This window comes from Marmota monax, unplaced genomic scaffold (assembly GCF_021218885.2).
Source record: "Marmota monax isolate L192 unplaced genomic scaffold, Marmota_monax_Labrador192_F-V1.1 WCK01_AAM20220418_F8-fsc00030, whole genome shotgun sequence".
NCBI classification, from domain to species: Eukaryota; Metazoa; Chordata; class Mammalia; order Rodentia; family Sciuridae; genus Marmota; species Marmota monax.
Genome location: NW_026691988.1, coordinates 6,180,078 through 6,196,097, shown reverse-complemented (window position 1 = coordinate 6,196,097; position 16,020 = coordinate 6,180,078). Strand labels below are relative to the sequence as shown.

General features: G+C 42.1%; 1 protein-coding gene across 4 annotated transcripts in view; it reads left to right on the top strand.

The window, feature by feature from the left end:
• The window catches only part of Sgk1 (serum/glucocorticoid regulated kinase 1), a 67,525-nt gene extending 52,031 nt beyond the window's left edge, over nucleotides 1-15,494 (top strand). The window contains exons 1-12 of one of the 4 annotated variants that reach the window (XM_046449874.2): nucleotides 7,493-7,641; nucleotides 10,351-10,426; nucleotides 10,803-10,878; nucleotides 11,276-11,380; nucleotides 11,488-11,571; nucleotides 11,686-11,817; nucleotides 12,068-12,180; nucleotides 12,498-12,621; nucleotides 13,091-13,186; nucleotides 13,433-13,588; nucleotides 13,695-13,784; nucleotides 14,303-15,494. In XM_046449874.2, the coding sequence (XP_046305830.1) occupies nucleotides 7,608-7,641; nucleotides 10,351-10,426; nucleotides 10,803-10,878; nucleotides 11,276-11,380; nucleotides 11,488-11,571; nucleotides 11,686-11,817; nucleotides 12,068-12,180; nucleotides 12,498-12,621; nucleotides 13,091-13,186; nucleotides 13,433-13,588; nucleotides 13,695-13,784; nucleotides 14,303-14,470 (1,254 nt within the window). In that variant the 5' untranslated portion in view covers nucleotides 7,493-7,607 and the 3' untranslated portion in view covers nucleotides 14,471-15,494. Of the gene's footprint in view, nucleotides 1-7,492; nucleotides 7,642-9,210; nucleotides 9,402-10,056; nucleotides 10,210-10,350; nucleotides 10,427-10,802; nucleotides 10,879-11,275; nucleotides 11,381-11,487; nucleotides 11,572-11,685; nucleotides 11,818-12,067; nucleotides 12,181-12,497; nucleotides 12,622-13,090; nucleotides 13,187-13,432; nucleotides 13,589-13,694; nucleotides 13,785-14,302 lie in introns of those variants that run through there. The other 3 variants (XM_046449854.2, XM_046449864.2, XM_058581388.1) reach the window with 3 other exon arrangements.
• Nucleotides 15,495-16,020: the final 526 nt, after the last annotated feature.

Sequence of the window (16,020 nt, the reverse complement as noted above, 5' to 3'; positions counted from 1 at the left end):
AAATTATATTGTTGTATCATGTGCATGTATGAATATGTAATGACAAACCCCATCATTATGTATAACTATAATGCTCCGAAAAAAAAAAAAAAAGGTAAAAACAACAACAAAAAAAGAAGTATATATTGGGGCACATTCCTGCCCTGTGGTCATTTGTTCTCATAATACAGAAAAAGATCAGAAGGCAGTGAAGCATTACTGATGACTGCAGGTTTAGTTCATAGATACAAAAATAATAATGCAATGAGGAAAGAATATTTTTACTTTTAAAAGGTAAAATCAAGTTTTATTAAGCAGAACTTGCCACTTAAAGTAATGTTGGTAAACAACATGATTTGAAAAATGAACTTCGAATAGGTCTACCATGATGATATGTTTGTATTCTAAGGCTTTGGATTGGATTTTTAAGCAATAATATGTGGGTTATGAAGTAGAATTATTATAGATAATAATTGATGAAAATAGTTTGTCTCTTTGGAACAGTCATCTGCACTAAATGAGTATGGAAGACCACTGTCATTTTATTTTTTATAATTTTTTTTTATTGGTACTGGGAATTGAACCCAGGGGTTCTCAACTACTGAGCCACTTCCCCAGCCCTTTTAAAAATTTATTTAGAGACAGAGTCTCACTGAGTTGCTTAGGGCCTAACTAAATTGCTGAAGCTGGCTTTGAACTTGCAATCTTCCTGCCTCAGTCTCCCACGTCACTGGGATTATAAATGTGTGCCTCTGCACTCAGCACCACTGTCATCTTAAGCAGTTGTATAAATAATTAACACTAGAGTAGTACTTTTTCTTTTTTGATACTGGGAACTGAACCCAGGGCACTTTACCATTGAGCTATATCCACAGTCCTTTTTGAGACAGGGTTTCACTAAATAGTTTAGAACCTCATCAAGTTGTTGAGGCTAGCCTTGAATTTGTGATTCTTCTGCCTCCTCCTCAATCCCTGGGATTGCCACCAAGCCTGGCTTAGTAGTACTTTTTTAAGTGACCGTATTATTTAGTTTAGAAGGTTAGATATTATTCATGATTACAATCTCTTGCTCACATTTGTTTAATTTGTTCACTGTCATTTTCTTGTGGTCACAAAGGCTTATTTTTTTTATAAGATTTCATTTATATTTTTGTGAAGTGGAAATTATGAAACAAAGTTGATGTTATCATATATACATAATACATCTGAAACCCTTGATCCAAAATCATCAAACAGTTCTTTGGGGAAAATATCTTATTTGCTAAACAGATTCTGTAATCACAATTAAAACACAAATAGTTTTTTTTTTTTTTTAAGTGTCTGATTTTATGATGATGTGCTCTCAAAAAATTAGGCTATAAAGATGAATCATAGAAGTTCTTTTTTCCCCATATTTTAATTAGTGCATTATAATTATAGTAATGGTGAGATTCATTGTTACATGTCCATACATACACACAATATAACAAGACAATTTGCTCAATGTCATTCATAACCCAGTATTTCCCTTTTTCCCTCCCTCCTCCTTCCCTCGGGTCCCTTTCTCTACAGATCTCTCTTCAGTTTTCATAAGATCCACCCCCCACCTTTCTTTTTCCTCTTTCTTCTTTAGCTTTCCACATGAGAGAAAACTACAACACAACCATTGACTTTCTGAGTTTGATTTATTCCTCTTAACACAATATGCTCAAGTTCTATTCATTTTCCTACAAGTGCATAATTTCATTCTTTTGGCTGAATAAAACTCCATTGTGTCTCTATACCACATTTTCTTTATCTATTCATGCATTAGTGGAACCTAGGCTGGCTCCATAGTTTGGCTATTGTGAATTGTGCTGCTATATATACATAAGTAAACATGCATCACTGTAGTAAGATGACTTTAAGTCTTCAGGATAAATTCTGAGGAATGATACAGTTGGATCATATGTGGTTCTATGTCTGGCCTTCTGAGTAACCTCTGTACTGATTTCCATAGATTTTGTACTAAATCACAGAAGTTCTGATGCTTGTAAAATCTAGGATATAATGATGAAAGCAAAAATTGATTTATTCCCATGAACTAGTCTACAATAAATATCTTCTGCTGAAATGTGACTTTTAGAGTTTTTAGGCTGAGGGGGAAAAATAGGGGAAATTATAGTAAACATAGGAGCAAGGGGATTTATCCACTAAATATCTCCAGTATGTACTAAATATTGATTATGTCCAAGATGTAAATTAAGAAGTAAGGAAAGAGGCATGCACAGAATCAGCCTACCTTCTAGTGTCTCCAAGTGCTAGGGAAAAGGTGAGCATGTACAGACTCCTGAACTGCCTGCCAAGCTGCAGGGATAGCTGCAAGAGGAGGGGACAGCAGTGGAGGCTTTTGTGCTCTTGAGTTGAATAAGCTTCGAAACTTCGAGATGAGGTATGGCAAATCTCCTGCAATTCTAGGAGTACAATAGACACTTCCTGAAAAGACTGGTATGAAGAAGCCACATTCTCTCAGGGCTTTCTGGTCATCAGAAGAACTAATGTGCCCTATCCAGGTATCCTGGGAGTGTGGCAATTTCACTTTGCCATGTGGGGGTAGTGCTGTGTGAAAATCAAAATTCTGTCTGGTGCTAAGACAATGTCCTTCATATTTTTACCTACTGTATTTAAATAGATGAGAGGAATAATACGGCAGCATAGTAATTTGTCTTTGAACTTTTACTTGATAAACTGGTGCAGTTCCCGATTTTCATAGAGTTACAAATAACCAGCTGCAAAAGGACACAAAGAGAGCAGCCTGGATAGAAAGCAGGAGAATAAAAGAAGAGGGTGGAGAGGCCAGCAGGGAGGTGACTAGAGAACATCATTATTAGGTGGGTGAGAAATATGAATTGTGCTGTTTGGTCTTCAAGGAACCCAAGGCGCAAAGATGAGCCACAGATGTAAATAGTTAAGAACGCAAATTTCCCACCTAAAGGCTGCAGTGACAGGCAGGCAGGCCGGCAGGCAGGCCGGCAGGCAGGTAGGTGTAGAAGGCACATGTTCTAAAGGATTAGCTGAGTGTGGGGATTATTCCGGAAGCCATGTGAGGTGGTTCTGGGCCTCCAGAACTTTCTTTTGCATTTATTTTTCCCCCTGATATCACAGAATCATGTGATATATGAGCTGCAGAACTTTTAGCTCATTCTTTACTTGAAAAAGTAGATATTCTAAATGGTCAAGTATGCCCAAGATTTTATTTTTATGGCTTGGAGATGTAGTAGGTAGGCATTAGGAAAGAGAGCAATCTCTATAAATTTACCTTTGCTTTGTGGAATGCACAGTTCATTTTAATAAAATATAGACTGTTGCCCTCCTTGTGTGCTGTATGCCACCCAACCTGGCATCCTTGTTAAACCCAGGACTTGGCAGCATTGGCCACAAAAGGCAGGCACTGCAGAGATCTGAAAGATTAAAAATAACAGAGACAGGATCAGTGGGAGCTTGCTCCTCTTCTCTTTCCTGGAAGATAAGCGGATGACCTAGAAAAGCATCTTAGGCTCAACTGGTCCTCTTTGACCTTATTTGAGACTCCACCCTCTCAATAGGCCCATATTTACCTTCTATTGTTTCCCACCTACCCTGAACAATTAAAACTTCTTAGGGTTAGCTTTTGGCTTTTTTACCCAGAACCGCTGGTTTTACTTCAAACACTTGGTAAATAAGTATTTATTTGGTTATCATGGCATTTAGTTCTTTGATGGAGCCCATTCAAGGGTGGAGACAGTGGCTAAGGGGGGAGTTAAAGAACAAAAAGTACATAATCTTTTAGGTCCTTTTCCATGGAATTCCTACCTTTGGCCTAGTAGATTAAGTGGCCTTTAATCACAGCACACTCATGAATTATTTTGACTTATTGGAAACCTTTCTATTGTATGAGGTGTTCTGTTTGTAGTTGCGATGTGTGTACAGTGAGGGTGACCAATACAGATGCATATTTTTTATGTGAGATTCCAACTCGAAAGAGATTAAGTTCTTTATTTCCATTATTTTTCACAATTTATGTGAGGGAAGTAATAGTGTCCTCACTATACAGAGGGTAAAGTTAAAATACATGGAGCACGTTGCCTAATTCTTGCAAGAAGGAGGCCTCAGTTACAGCTAAGTAAAGTAGATAGTAAGAATCCCTTCCATAAGCATGACACACTCCCAAGTTTCCTGCAATTGACATATAAAGGTATGGAGCTTATATTCAGGGTTGAAACCAAAAGTTAGCTCACTGAGCTGATGTCTTTTAAAATGGCGCCAATCGGTCAGCTAGCCATGCCTGCCTCTGGGTTTTCTATTGATGGTTACTATTACGTATATCTTTTGTTCTACAATTTGTAGGCAGGGTTTATAGGAAACAGTTCTTAAGAGTGCCCTGAACTTCTGTTACTTCATCCTAGATTGATTATAGGGTCAGAAACAAGAGAGACTTTGAGGAGATGCTTACACTGAGCAAATTAAAGCTTTCAAATTTGACAAAATATGTCCGCCAGAAATCCAGATGCCTTATTTACTACTGGCACTTTGTAAATAAACTAGGAGTGAAAGAGAGTCCTTTATAGCCCATTGCCAGTTCTGACTTTGATATGTGTGTCTCAAGAATGGTTCAGCCTGTAAAGAAATTCCAAGTCCTGTGCTGCCTGGCCTCTGAGCCTTGATTGCAGGGCTTGTAGGGAAGTGGATGTACCTTGGACCTGGGAAAGGGACAGAAGGCAGAGCAGACCAGAGAGAATGGGGAGGCTACTAACACCAGGACTCCCTGACCTGCCCCTTGACATGGTGCTTGGCATTTTTTATCATGACAAATTAATTTCTCTAAGTTGACAAATTGCCTTTTAAAAGCCGTATCTATAGTACAGAAGGCTTTCAGTAAGGCCACAGTCCTTTTGATTCTAGAAAATCACAGGCTGGGTGCAGTGACTCATTCCTCTACTCCCAAGCTACTTGGGAAACTGAGGCAGGAGGATTCTGAATTTGAAGCCAGCCTCAGCTACTTAGTGAGACCCAGTCTCAAAAAATAAAAAGGGTTTGGGGTGTAGCTCAGTGGTAGAGCACCCATGAATTCAATTCCCAGTTCCAGGAGAAAAAAAAAAAAAGAAAGAAAGAAAAGAAAATTCATAGAGAGCATTGAATTTTGACTTAAAATTTTTCCACGTTTCTCTTCTGTCCAGACCATTGTATTATTTTTCATAATTCTGTAGAATGTTCCCAGACATCATTTTCCAGGTAAATCCTAACAACCAAATACAAAGCTGTGAAATATGTATAATTCCTTCCCCTTCATATTGTATTCTAGTTGATGGGCTTTTAATTTTTTTTTTGTCTTTCATCGGATTGGATTGTGCTAAATCAGACATTGGCAACATTCCAAAGATGGAAAGAAAGTCATAGACCCACTGCTTCTGTCTATCATTCTTCCTTGTCAAGAGCTCAGCAACTTATCTGAGACTCTCAGCAGCTTTGTAAAAATAATAAAAGGACTGGGGTTGTAGCTCAGTGATAGAGTGTACCTGGGTTCAATCCCCAGTATCAAAAACAAACAAACAAACAAACAAAAAATCCCAGGGCTAGGGATGTAGCTCAGTGGCAGAGTTCTGGGTTCAATCCCCCGTGCCAAAAGAAAAAAGAAGAAAAAGTCTTCTCTTGGTTATCTTACTATATTGCATTCTTCTTCATGTATGTCAATTTTGACAGTCATGAATAGGGAAGGTAATAATCTCTATAGAACCTGTGTTCTGTAAATAGACATTTAAATAACCACCGTTGCTGGTTAGTTGTCCATAATAGCTGTCATGAATAAACCCATTTGTCATCATCATTTTCTATTCAGTGAATACTATTTAAAAACACATGCATTTAGTGACAGCCTCAACAAAACCTGATCCATTCACTTGTTCTCTAGAGTAATAATTATGTTTTCTGGTATTTCTCTGTAGTTTCTTTGAGGATGCTCTAGGGAAAGGTTTCTATATGCATCACCCAATGAAGAAAAAAATATGGGAGCCTAAACTGTGCATAGGATTGTTCTAGAATTGGTGGCACTTTGAGCAATACAAATCAATGGTATTACCTTATTATCAATGAACAATCAAGACTAACAGAGCACTTAAGAAATAGTGCAAGGGAGGGTATAGCTGAATCCTTTTTTTTTTTTTAATTGGTTGTTCAAAACATTACAAAGCTCATGACATATCATCTTTCATACATTTGATTCAAGTGAGTTATAATAATATATTTCAGAGTATTTCCTCTAATGTGTTGTAATAGTAATTGGTGAGCCTTTCAATTAAATGGGGAAAAAAGATATTTTAGTAAAGGTTTTATAGTCTGTTCTTAAGGAGAAATAATGGAGAGAAGCAATGAAACAATCTTCTGAAGTATTAAAGTACACATGCCCTGAAAAATGTTTTGTTTCAGTGCAAAGTTTATATCTTGGTGCATCATTTCCTTTAGAGTTTTGATTGCAGGTTTCCCCAGCACTGAGGCATAAATGTGATACGATTGGCTCGGGGGCACTGGGGGGGGGGGGTAATTAGCAGGTCTCCTATCAAGACATCTGTATTTTCTGTGACTACACACGACGTTGTGGAGAAACTTTCTGGGACTGATTAAACATCCGGAGACAAATGGGGGGATTCGTGGAATCTGAAGTGGTTCTCCCAGAGAACACGATCGCCCTCTAGGTTGCATTAATCAGCAGCGTAAGGCGACTCCGGCAACTTCACTACCAGGGAGGAACAGGGAAGGGGCCGGATCCCTCCCGGTAGGAGGACTATCTGGACCAAAGAAAGAGGCTGGCGACAGGAAGGAAGAACAGATCAAGCGCCAGAATAGCGGCCACAGGGCAACCTAAAGCCTGTGCAGTGTTAACGGGCGCGTCGCACACAGTTCTCCCGCTTCCCCTCCCCACCACCGCCGTGTGTCACCTTCCTGTTCGGAAGTCTTAGTAGGTTGCTGGGACAGAACAGGGGGCGCCTGCTCCACCCATCAGGTATCCGGTTGGAAGAAAAGCCAGTCTCAACAACTTGATTCTCTCTGCTAAATGATAAGTTTAGCAGACCATCCGTCTCCAAGAGCTGAACATTAGGGTAGGGGGAGGAAGGAGCACATCAGACTGTTCCTTTTCTGTTCCAACCACAAATATATGGTTGTGCCTCTTCTCTATCCACTTAGAGTCCTCTAACTTGAATTCCACATCCATCCTGGAATGCATGCAACAGAGCTTCTTTGAGAAAATGAATCCTGTTCATGTGTTTTGAATTTTTCTGGACTGATTTGTGATGATAATCAGTTAAGTTACATTTCTTGTGTGTATTGCTGGAGGTGTAATAAACCTAGGACGCTGATGACTGTAATCTTCTGGATGGTGTTGCAAGGAGGGGGAGTGGGAATAAATGGCCCAGTGTTGAACTTTGCAGCTTGTTCCCTTCCTGTATGTAAATTCCCTTTATATAAAGTGGGGTTCATAACAACAAAGACAGCTGCCTGTGTCTGATGCTCCCTTGTCATCTCAGAGCTTCCAGTCTTATCACAGGCACATAGCTGGGAGGCTACTCCAGCCATAACTGACTTCTCTAGCCTCCAGAAAAGAATCCAGAGCCTTCATATTCTGTGCAACTCGAAGAATGAAAGAGGAGGTTATTAAGTCCCCTTGGAAAGGTTTGTTCTTTGAGAACTATAATGGGGTGGGTAAAACAGATGCTTTAAGGATTTGGGGTTACTTGGCATAGGGAAAGTACATGAGGCAGTGTGTGTGGGGGAGGGTCTCCATGGAAGTTTTCTTAAAGTTTTAAATAAGCAAATAACTTTGTGAAGGTTAGTGTTTCTGGGTGATCTCAGGAATCTCTGCTCAAGAGGATTAGGAACAAGGTGGGTCTGAGCAGGGCTGGGATGAGCCCTGGGGGGTGAGACGTGCAACAGGGGGGGTGCTGCCAATAACAAAGTTATATGCTCTTAAGAATCCATGCATGGGGAAGTAGTCTTGGATCAGTTAACCTGATTTGCAATTGAATTCACCTTGCTTTGGGTTGGAGGATCAATTTCAGACAATACTAAATGCTTTTATTTAAAGTGGGTGCAGAGCAAAATTTGCCAACCACAGTCTCTGGGAGAGGGAATGCTAGACTCTTCCCAGTTTCTGACTGTCCCAACTGATCAACCCAAAAGCTGTTGAGACTAAAGATCATATTAGGGCAAATAAGGAGGCTGTGCCTGCAAAACAAACCCCTTTCCAAGACCAAGGGAAAAGCGCTTCGCATGCTATTCCTGGTTTGACAGCTGGTAATTTGGAGTGTGTCAGCTCTAAAGTAGCAGAGTCCTTGGCAGCAAGGGGTCACCGCAGGGCAGCCACAGCAGACAGCACCAGCAAGCGCCAGGTACCGGTGCTGTGAATATTGGTAATATGTAGCCGTCTTCCCTGCCCCTGGTCCAGTCGCGGTGCTTAGTTTCCCGGCCAGCGCTGGCGCGCGTCCCCGCACCGGCAGTCAGACTTCAGCTCCCTATTGCGGGGTTACTGTAAGGCACCGGCCTCGCTGCCCTGCCATGCCAGAGCCGCCGCCTCCTACCTTCCCTCCCTTCTCTGTTTCGGGAGCGGAGTGTCTCGGCTTATCTTTCAGGAGTTAGTGATCTTCGTTTATATGGGAACTTGTGAGAAAAAGCGAGGTGGCAAACGACTCGGGTTAGCACCGAGATAAACCAAAAGAGGGGTAGGGAATGTGAGGACAAAGGGGGTTTAAAGCAATACAATGTGACCTTCAGGTGGGAGAGCGGGAGAGGAGCAGGCCTCATGAGAGGAACAGGAATCTAAGATGCCAGGGTCACCCCAGGTCGGTTCCAAGCGAAGTCACTGCTCCCCTCTTACCACCTTCTCACGTGTTCTTGGCATGGCGGGGATTAAAAATGTAAGGAAAAAAAAACGTGCGGAACGGACAGAATGTTCTCAGATTACTTTAGGAAAAAAAAAAGTGAAATGCAGTTTGTACTTTTCCCCCCTTTAGTGCAGAGACTTATTTTATTTCCGCCCCCTCCCCTACACATTCCTAATCCCCCCCCCCCCTCCTTCCCTCTTTCTTTCCTTCCTTCCTCCTCTTCCAAGTTCTGGGATTTTTCAGCCTTGCTTGGTTTTGGCCAAAAGCACAAAAAAGGCGTTTTCGGAAGCGACTCGGCCGTGCACAAGGGCCATTTGTTTGTTTTGGGACTTGGGGCAGGAAATCTTGCCCGGCCTGAGTCACGGCGGCTCCTTCAAGGAAACGTCAGTATTCGCCGGTCCCTCTCGCTAGCTGCGCCCGGCAGTCCGCTGCCCATGGGGGAGATGCAGGGCGCGCTGGCCAGGGCCCGGCTCGAGTCGCTGCTCCGGCCCCGCCACAAAAAGAGGGCCGAGGCGCAGAAAAGGAGCGAGTCCTTCCTGCTGAGCGGACTGGGTAAGCGCCGCCGCCCGTCCCGCTGGGGACTCGGCTTCTTGGCCAGAGTTGCTCGGCTACTGCCCGGTTCGCGGGCTTCAAAGAGGGGCTGGGGATGGAGGTCCTGGTCAAGGGGCGGTGGGAGCCGGGGGTCCGCGCCAGGCGCCCGGGACCCACTCTGCCCGCGCAGATTCGGGGCGCTAAGCCGCCTGCACTCGAGAAGTAACTCTGGGCGGGTCGCGCCGCGGAGCCAGGGCTGGGGGGCCCCCGGTGGGGATGTTAGGGCCGAGAGGGTGAAGCAGCGAGGAGGCTGCGATCGGGTCCAAAGCCACGCCGGTTACCACGCCGCTCTCCTGATTTTTCTTGACTCACCCAATAAATGGGAAAAATGGAAAATTACCCCGGGCTCCCCAGCCCTCCCCGCCCCCTCTGCCGACGCTGTCCTCTCCGGACGGGAAGGCTGATAACCGCCCCGCGCCCGGCCCTCCCCACACGGTCCCCGAGCTCCTCGCCCCCTCCCGGAGCTCGGCTGCTAGTAGGGGACCCTACCGCCGGCCACCAGTTGCAACGCCGCGGGCTAACCGCGGGGCGGCGGGGGCGGGGCCGGGGCGGGGCCTCCCAGCGCTTCCTCATTGTGGCCCAGGCCCCGCCCCTGGAGGGGCAGTACTTATAAAGGCGCCCGAGCCGCCCGAGCGCAGTGTTGGCCAAGCCCGTCTCCCGTCAGCCTAGTTTCTCTGTGCTCTGTCGGTGGCGATGACGGTGAAAACCGAGGCTGCTAGAGGCACCCTCACTTACTCCAGAATGAGGGGAATGGTAGCGATTCTCATCGGTGAGTGTAGGAGGAAGGCTGGGCTTCTACCCTGGGATTCGCTAAGTGGAAACGTTTTGAAGGTCCGGGATCGGAATGGCTTGTGTGGCTTCCGACGTTAGGAAATGGTCTAAAGGTTTCTTTCTCCTCTTTAATCCACAGCTTTCATGAAACAGAGGAGGATGGGCCTGAACGACTTTATTCAGAAGATTGCCAATAACTCCTATGCGTGCAAACAGTAAGTTTCGACGGGGGGGAATTGGAGGCGATAAAAGACTTATATCAAAGACTTCACTCAGGGAAGTCTCCTTACGTTCTCGTTTATTGGAAACGTTGTAAACATTAAAATTATCTGAAAACTGAGCTTGTCCTGGCGAGGTAAAATAAATTTTTCCAAAAGTCTTATTTAATTCACAACCTATCGCCACTGACAAGCCTGATTTCTGTATTTAACTAGGTTATCATTTTCTTGAGCTATTTTCTTTAATTTGGATGTTTTCAACTTCAATTACTGAATTGTCCGGGAACATTTGAATCAGAAGTTCACTGTTTATCTCGGTGTGCCCTCTAGTGGCGAGTTAGGAGTTTCTAAATTGTTCCTTTACTCTCTGCAGCCCTGAAGTTCAGTCCATTTTGAAAATCTCCCAACCTCAGGAGCCCGAGCTTATGAATGCCAACCCTTCTCCTCCAGTAAGTACTCTTTATTTGTAATGCATCTGTGGAGGAAATTTGTAAATTAATATTTTTGCATTTAAGATAGCACTTATAGAAATTGGCTCCAAGGCAAGAATGCCTCATTAATTCATAAGTATTTAAGTATTGAGTCAGTGGAGCATTTTTAAAGGCTTATTCTATTAAAATTTTTATCTATTAGTGGCAGCATGATTGTATTAGTGGCAGCATGACTGTATAATTTTCGTACTCATTTTAAATGATGTGTGGGTGAAGTCATTTTGAATGTGTTTGTCAGTGTTTTAGTAACTTCTCTTGGTCATTTGTAGTTGTAAATCTTTTTCATTGCCTGTACTTTATTTTAGACATCTTCCTTTGAATTAATGATATTAAGAGAGAATGTTTTATTTTCTAGCCAAGTCCTTCTCAGCAAATCAACCTTGGTCCATCATCCAATCCTCATGCTAAACCATCTGACTTTCACTTCTTGAAAGTAATTGGGAAGGGCAGTTTTGGAAAGGTAATTTCACATCCAAAGACTTTCTACAAGATACTCTTTCATGTGATCATTTTACTTTCTCTGTGAATGAGGATTTTAAAAAATTATTTTTTCTATTGAAATTTTAGGTTCTTCTAGCAAGACACAAGGCAGAAGAAGCATTTTATGCAGTCAAAGTTTTGCAGAAAAAAGCAATCCTGAAAAAGAAGGAGGTATGAGATATACTGGTGGGTTGGGGCTATAGTTGGACACTTATTCAGTAAGTGTCTTGGAATTTTGGTGCCAAGTTGAAAATTGTCACTGAATCTTAATCATCCTTTTCATAGGAGAAGCATATTATGTCGGAGCGGAATGTTCTACTGAAGAATGTGAAACACCCTTTCCTGGTGGGCCTTCACTTCTCTTTCCAGACTGCCGACAAACTGTACTTTGTCCTAGACTACATTAATGGAGGAGAGGTGAGCTGGGGGAGTAGAAGTTAGTTCTTGGGGTCTCAAGGGGTTTGCTTAGTTTAAGTTCCAGAAAAATTTTTTTAAATACTTAGGGGAGAAAAGTTACCAGAATTAGCATTTCCTTTAACCTACCAGGTTTAAAATCATTAATAGATTATTTAGAGCCACTTCCTGCAATTGTTCTCCTTAGCTCTCTGTCAGGACTAAGTAAATGCTTTGGAAGCCCAGACTTATTTTGTTCCTCTGTCTCCTGCAGCTGTTCTACCATCTCCAGAGGGAGCGCTGCTTCCTAGAACCACGGGCTCGCTTCTATGCTGCTGAAATAGCCAGTGCCTTGGGTTACCTGCACTCTCTGAACATCGTTTATAGGTGAGACAATGAATCCCATAAAGCCACTTTCCAGGGTAGAAAAGAGACATTTTAGACTAACTTGTGTTTATATGCAACTTGATCACCTAAAACCCTGTTTCTCAGCATGTGAGTAGTCTTGACTCCTGCCACTAGGGAACCAGCCAACTAAGATTGCATCTGATCCAGAATAGATTAGCATAACAAGGATTTCCTTTTTTTATTTACTATACTACCATGATGAATTAAAAAATGCTTGTAATATCTGTAGCAACTATCTTTACAGAAGATTTCTTATGAAGTAAAATTAACCTTTGCAACCACTTTTTTTTTAACAGAGACTTAAAACCAGAGAATATTTTGCTAGATTCACAGGGACACATTGTCCTTACTGACTTTGGACTCTGCAAGGAAAACATTGAACACAATGGCACGACATCCACCTTCTGTGGCACACCTGAGGTAGGAGCTCTTGATTTGGTCCCTGGTCTTCCCCCTCCTTCCAGGAGAGAGAGATGAAATAATTCTTTCAACACCCAGAGAATAAACCCTAGAGATTTCTCAATACAATTCAGTGCAAGTAAAATACACTTACTCTTTGTTGCAACATGAGAAATTACAGGACTTTGTTACTTTAATTGAAACTAGCAAATTGTAAGATCCATACCATAAAATGTGTCTGAAGACCCAAATAAGATACCTGTGGGTGTCCAGTTCCTTCCTAAATATCTGTACACCTTGCAGGCCAGTCAGCCTCAAAGAATACTGAGATTTTATTCAGAAGTAATCTAAAGAAATATATTCTCCAAGTTGCACCCTTGGAGAGTTGCACTCTTAAGTGTTGCACACTTTTCAAAGTCCATTCCTGGTTTTGCAATTGCATGGTTTCAAAGCAGTTTCTAAATTCTTGTTTTCCTGATTTGCCTTGCAGTATCTTGCACCCGAAGTACTTCATAAGCAGCCTTATGACAGGACGGTGGATTGGTGGTGCCTGGGGGCTGTTTTATACGAGATGCTGTATGGCCTGGTGAGTAGCACCTAGGGAACCATAGGACACTACCCATTTCCATGACACTCTTGCCAAAATCTAGGCCTAGCTTCTGTGACTTGAGTTTGAGAGTAAGCTTATCTCAAACTGATAAGAGGCATATTGGTCATTTTATAAGAATATCTGAAGTCCAGCTTAATATATTGCAGTTACCTTTTTCTTTGTTGGTAATATGCTATACCAAACTTCCAATTCAATAGAAAATAATCCCCCGCCCTTTTACAGCCTCCTTTTTACAGCCGAAACACAGCCGAGATGTACGATAACATTCTGAACAAGCCCCTCCAGTTGAAACCAAATATCACAAATTCTGCAAGACATCTCCTGGAGGGCCTCCTGCAGAAGGACAGGACAAAGAGGCTCGGTGCCAAGGACGACTTTGTGAGTCATGTTTTCCTGTTCTCCTGGGCCCTCTGAGAGGTACACTAGACCTCACTGCCTTTATTGAATTCTGCCTGGCTAAATTAATCTGGTTTCTTCTCAACAGATGGAGATTAAGAATCACGTCTTCTTCTCTCTGATTAACTGGGATGATCTCATTAATAAGAAGATAACGCCCCCTTTTAACCCAAATGTGGTGAGTATCTCCCTGTCTAAGTTACTGAGACCTAAAGGCCATTTTTTTAAAGTCAGATTTGTTGGGTGTGGTGGGGGGGACTTGAAGAAATAAATTATGGGGAGGGCACCTGTCACCTCAGTTACTCAGGAGGTTGAGGCAGGAAGAACCCTAGCCCAGGAGTTAGATTCTAGCCTGGGTAACACAGCAAGATCCCATTTACAAAACAAGGAGAAAATTGGCAGATGTTTTATCCATAGACCCATTATTTTCCCAGAGAAAAAGTAGAGTTTTTATTTCAACAAATCTTTTTTTTTTTTTCAAACATATTTATCAAAGCACCAAGAGACAAAAAGTAAACATTAGTCTCATGGTTTAAACTATTTATGGCCTTTGGGGTTTTGTGCTTGAAGTGGAGGATTATGGGAATTTTTGTATGCATCCTAAAGACTTGAGCTTCCAGCATTTGAAGCCCAAAGGTTTCCCTGTCAAGTAACCATGTGCATTCTGAGACTGTATTTTTTTTCTTCCTGTAATAGAGTGGGCCCAGCGACCTGCGGCATTTCGATCCTGAGTTTACCGAAGAGCCTGTCCCCAACTCCATCGGCAGGTCCCCTGACAGCATCCTCATCACAGCCAGCGTGAAGGAAGCTGCTGAGGCATTCCTGGGCTTTTCATATGCACCTCCCATGGACTCTTTCCTCTGAACAGGCTTAGGGGTGGTTTTGAAGGATTTCATGTGTGTTTTAAATGTTTTAGTTAGCCTTTGGGCAGAGCTGCCAGCTGACAGGACATCTTAAAAGAGAATTTGCACATCTCTGGAAGCTTGGCAATCCTGTTGCACACTGTTTCCTGGAAGCTTTTCAAAGAGCACACTCTCCTCTCAGTGAGCTCATGAGGTTTTCATTTTTATCCTTCCTTCCAACGTGGTGCTATCTCTGAAATGAGCATTAGCGTCCCGCCCTAGACAGATGCAACGATCTCCTTAGGAGGAAGATGCTGATCTAAGAAGGATCTTCTGTGGGTCTGTCTGGGCTGTGATAAGGAATATTCTGAAATGTGCCTTTTCTGCTGAGATCGTGTTAGCTCCAAAGCTTTTCCTATCGCAGAGTGTTTCAGTTCTTTATTTTTCCTTGTGGATATACTATGTGAACAATGGTATGAGTGTGGTATGCCTGATCACAGATGGATTTTGTTATAAGCATCAATGTGACACTTGCAGGACACTACAATGTGGGACATTGTTTGTTTCTTCCATATTTGGAAGATAAATTTTATGTGTAGACTGTTTTTTTGTAAGATATTGTTAATAACTAAAATTTATTGAAATGGTCTTGCAATGACTTGCATCCAGATGCTTAAAAGAAAGCATTGCTGCTACAAATATTTCTATTTTTAGAAAGGGTTTTTATGGACCAATGCCCCAGTTGTTGAAGCCGTTTGGTGTTTTCATTGTTTAAAATGTCACCTGTAAAATGGGCATTATTTATGTGTTGTTTTTTTTTTTTTTTTGGCATTCCTGATAATTGTATGTATTGTATAAAGAAAGTCTGTACATTGGGTTATAACACTAGTATATTTAAACTTACAGGCTTATTTGTAATGTAAACCACCATTTTAATGTACTGTAATTAACATGGTTATAATATGTACAATCCCTTCTTCCTACCACACAACTTTTTTTTGTGTGCAATGAACCAATTTTGGTTTGCAATAAAACCTTGAAAAATATTTACAAAAATTGTGGTTTGTGTTACTTTACATAATTTCATGAAGAAGCAATAATGGATCCATTTAAGATTTAAAACCATGAAAATGCTGCTGTGATATCCAACTTACTAGTTTATACTTCCAATAGCAGCAGTGCCTTCTGCCTCCAGGGAAGTATCAACAGGTGTCTATTGTCACCGTAGGCTGCAAGCCTATGTATGCATGAGGTCTTGGGTTCACCATCTTCAGCAGTAGAAAAAAATAAAGAGAACATTTTTTTTTTGGTGGGGGGTGGTGTGTGTGTATGCATGGTACTAGAGATGGAACCCAGTGTACCATACCACTGAACTCAGTGTACTAAACCACTAAGCCACCTTCTGAGTCACTGGGATTACAGGTGTGTGCCACCACACCTGGCTATTCCATATCTTTAGAAGCATTTTATGGTGTCAGTCATGAATCCAAACAAATCCTTTTCAATTTACCCATCTTACAAGACAGCTGTGAAGTAATGTTCCCTATATTTATTGCCTGCTTTCTCAAGTGG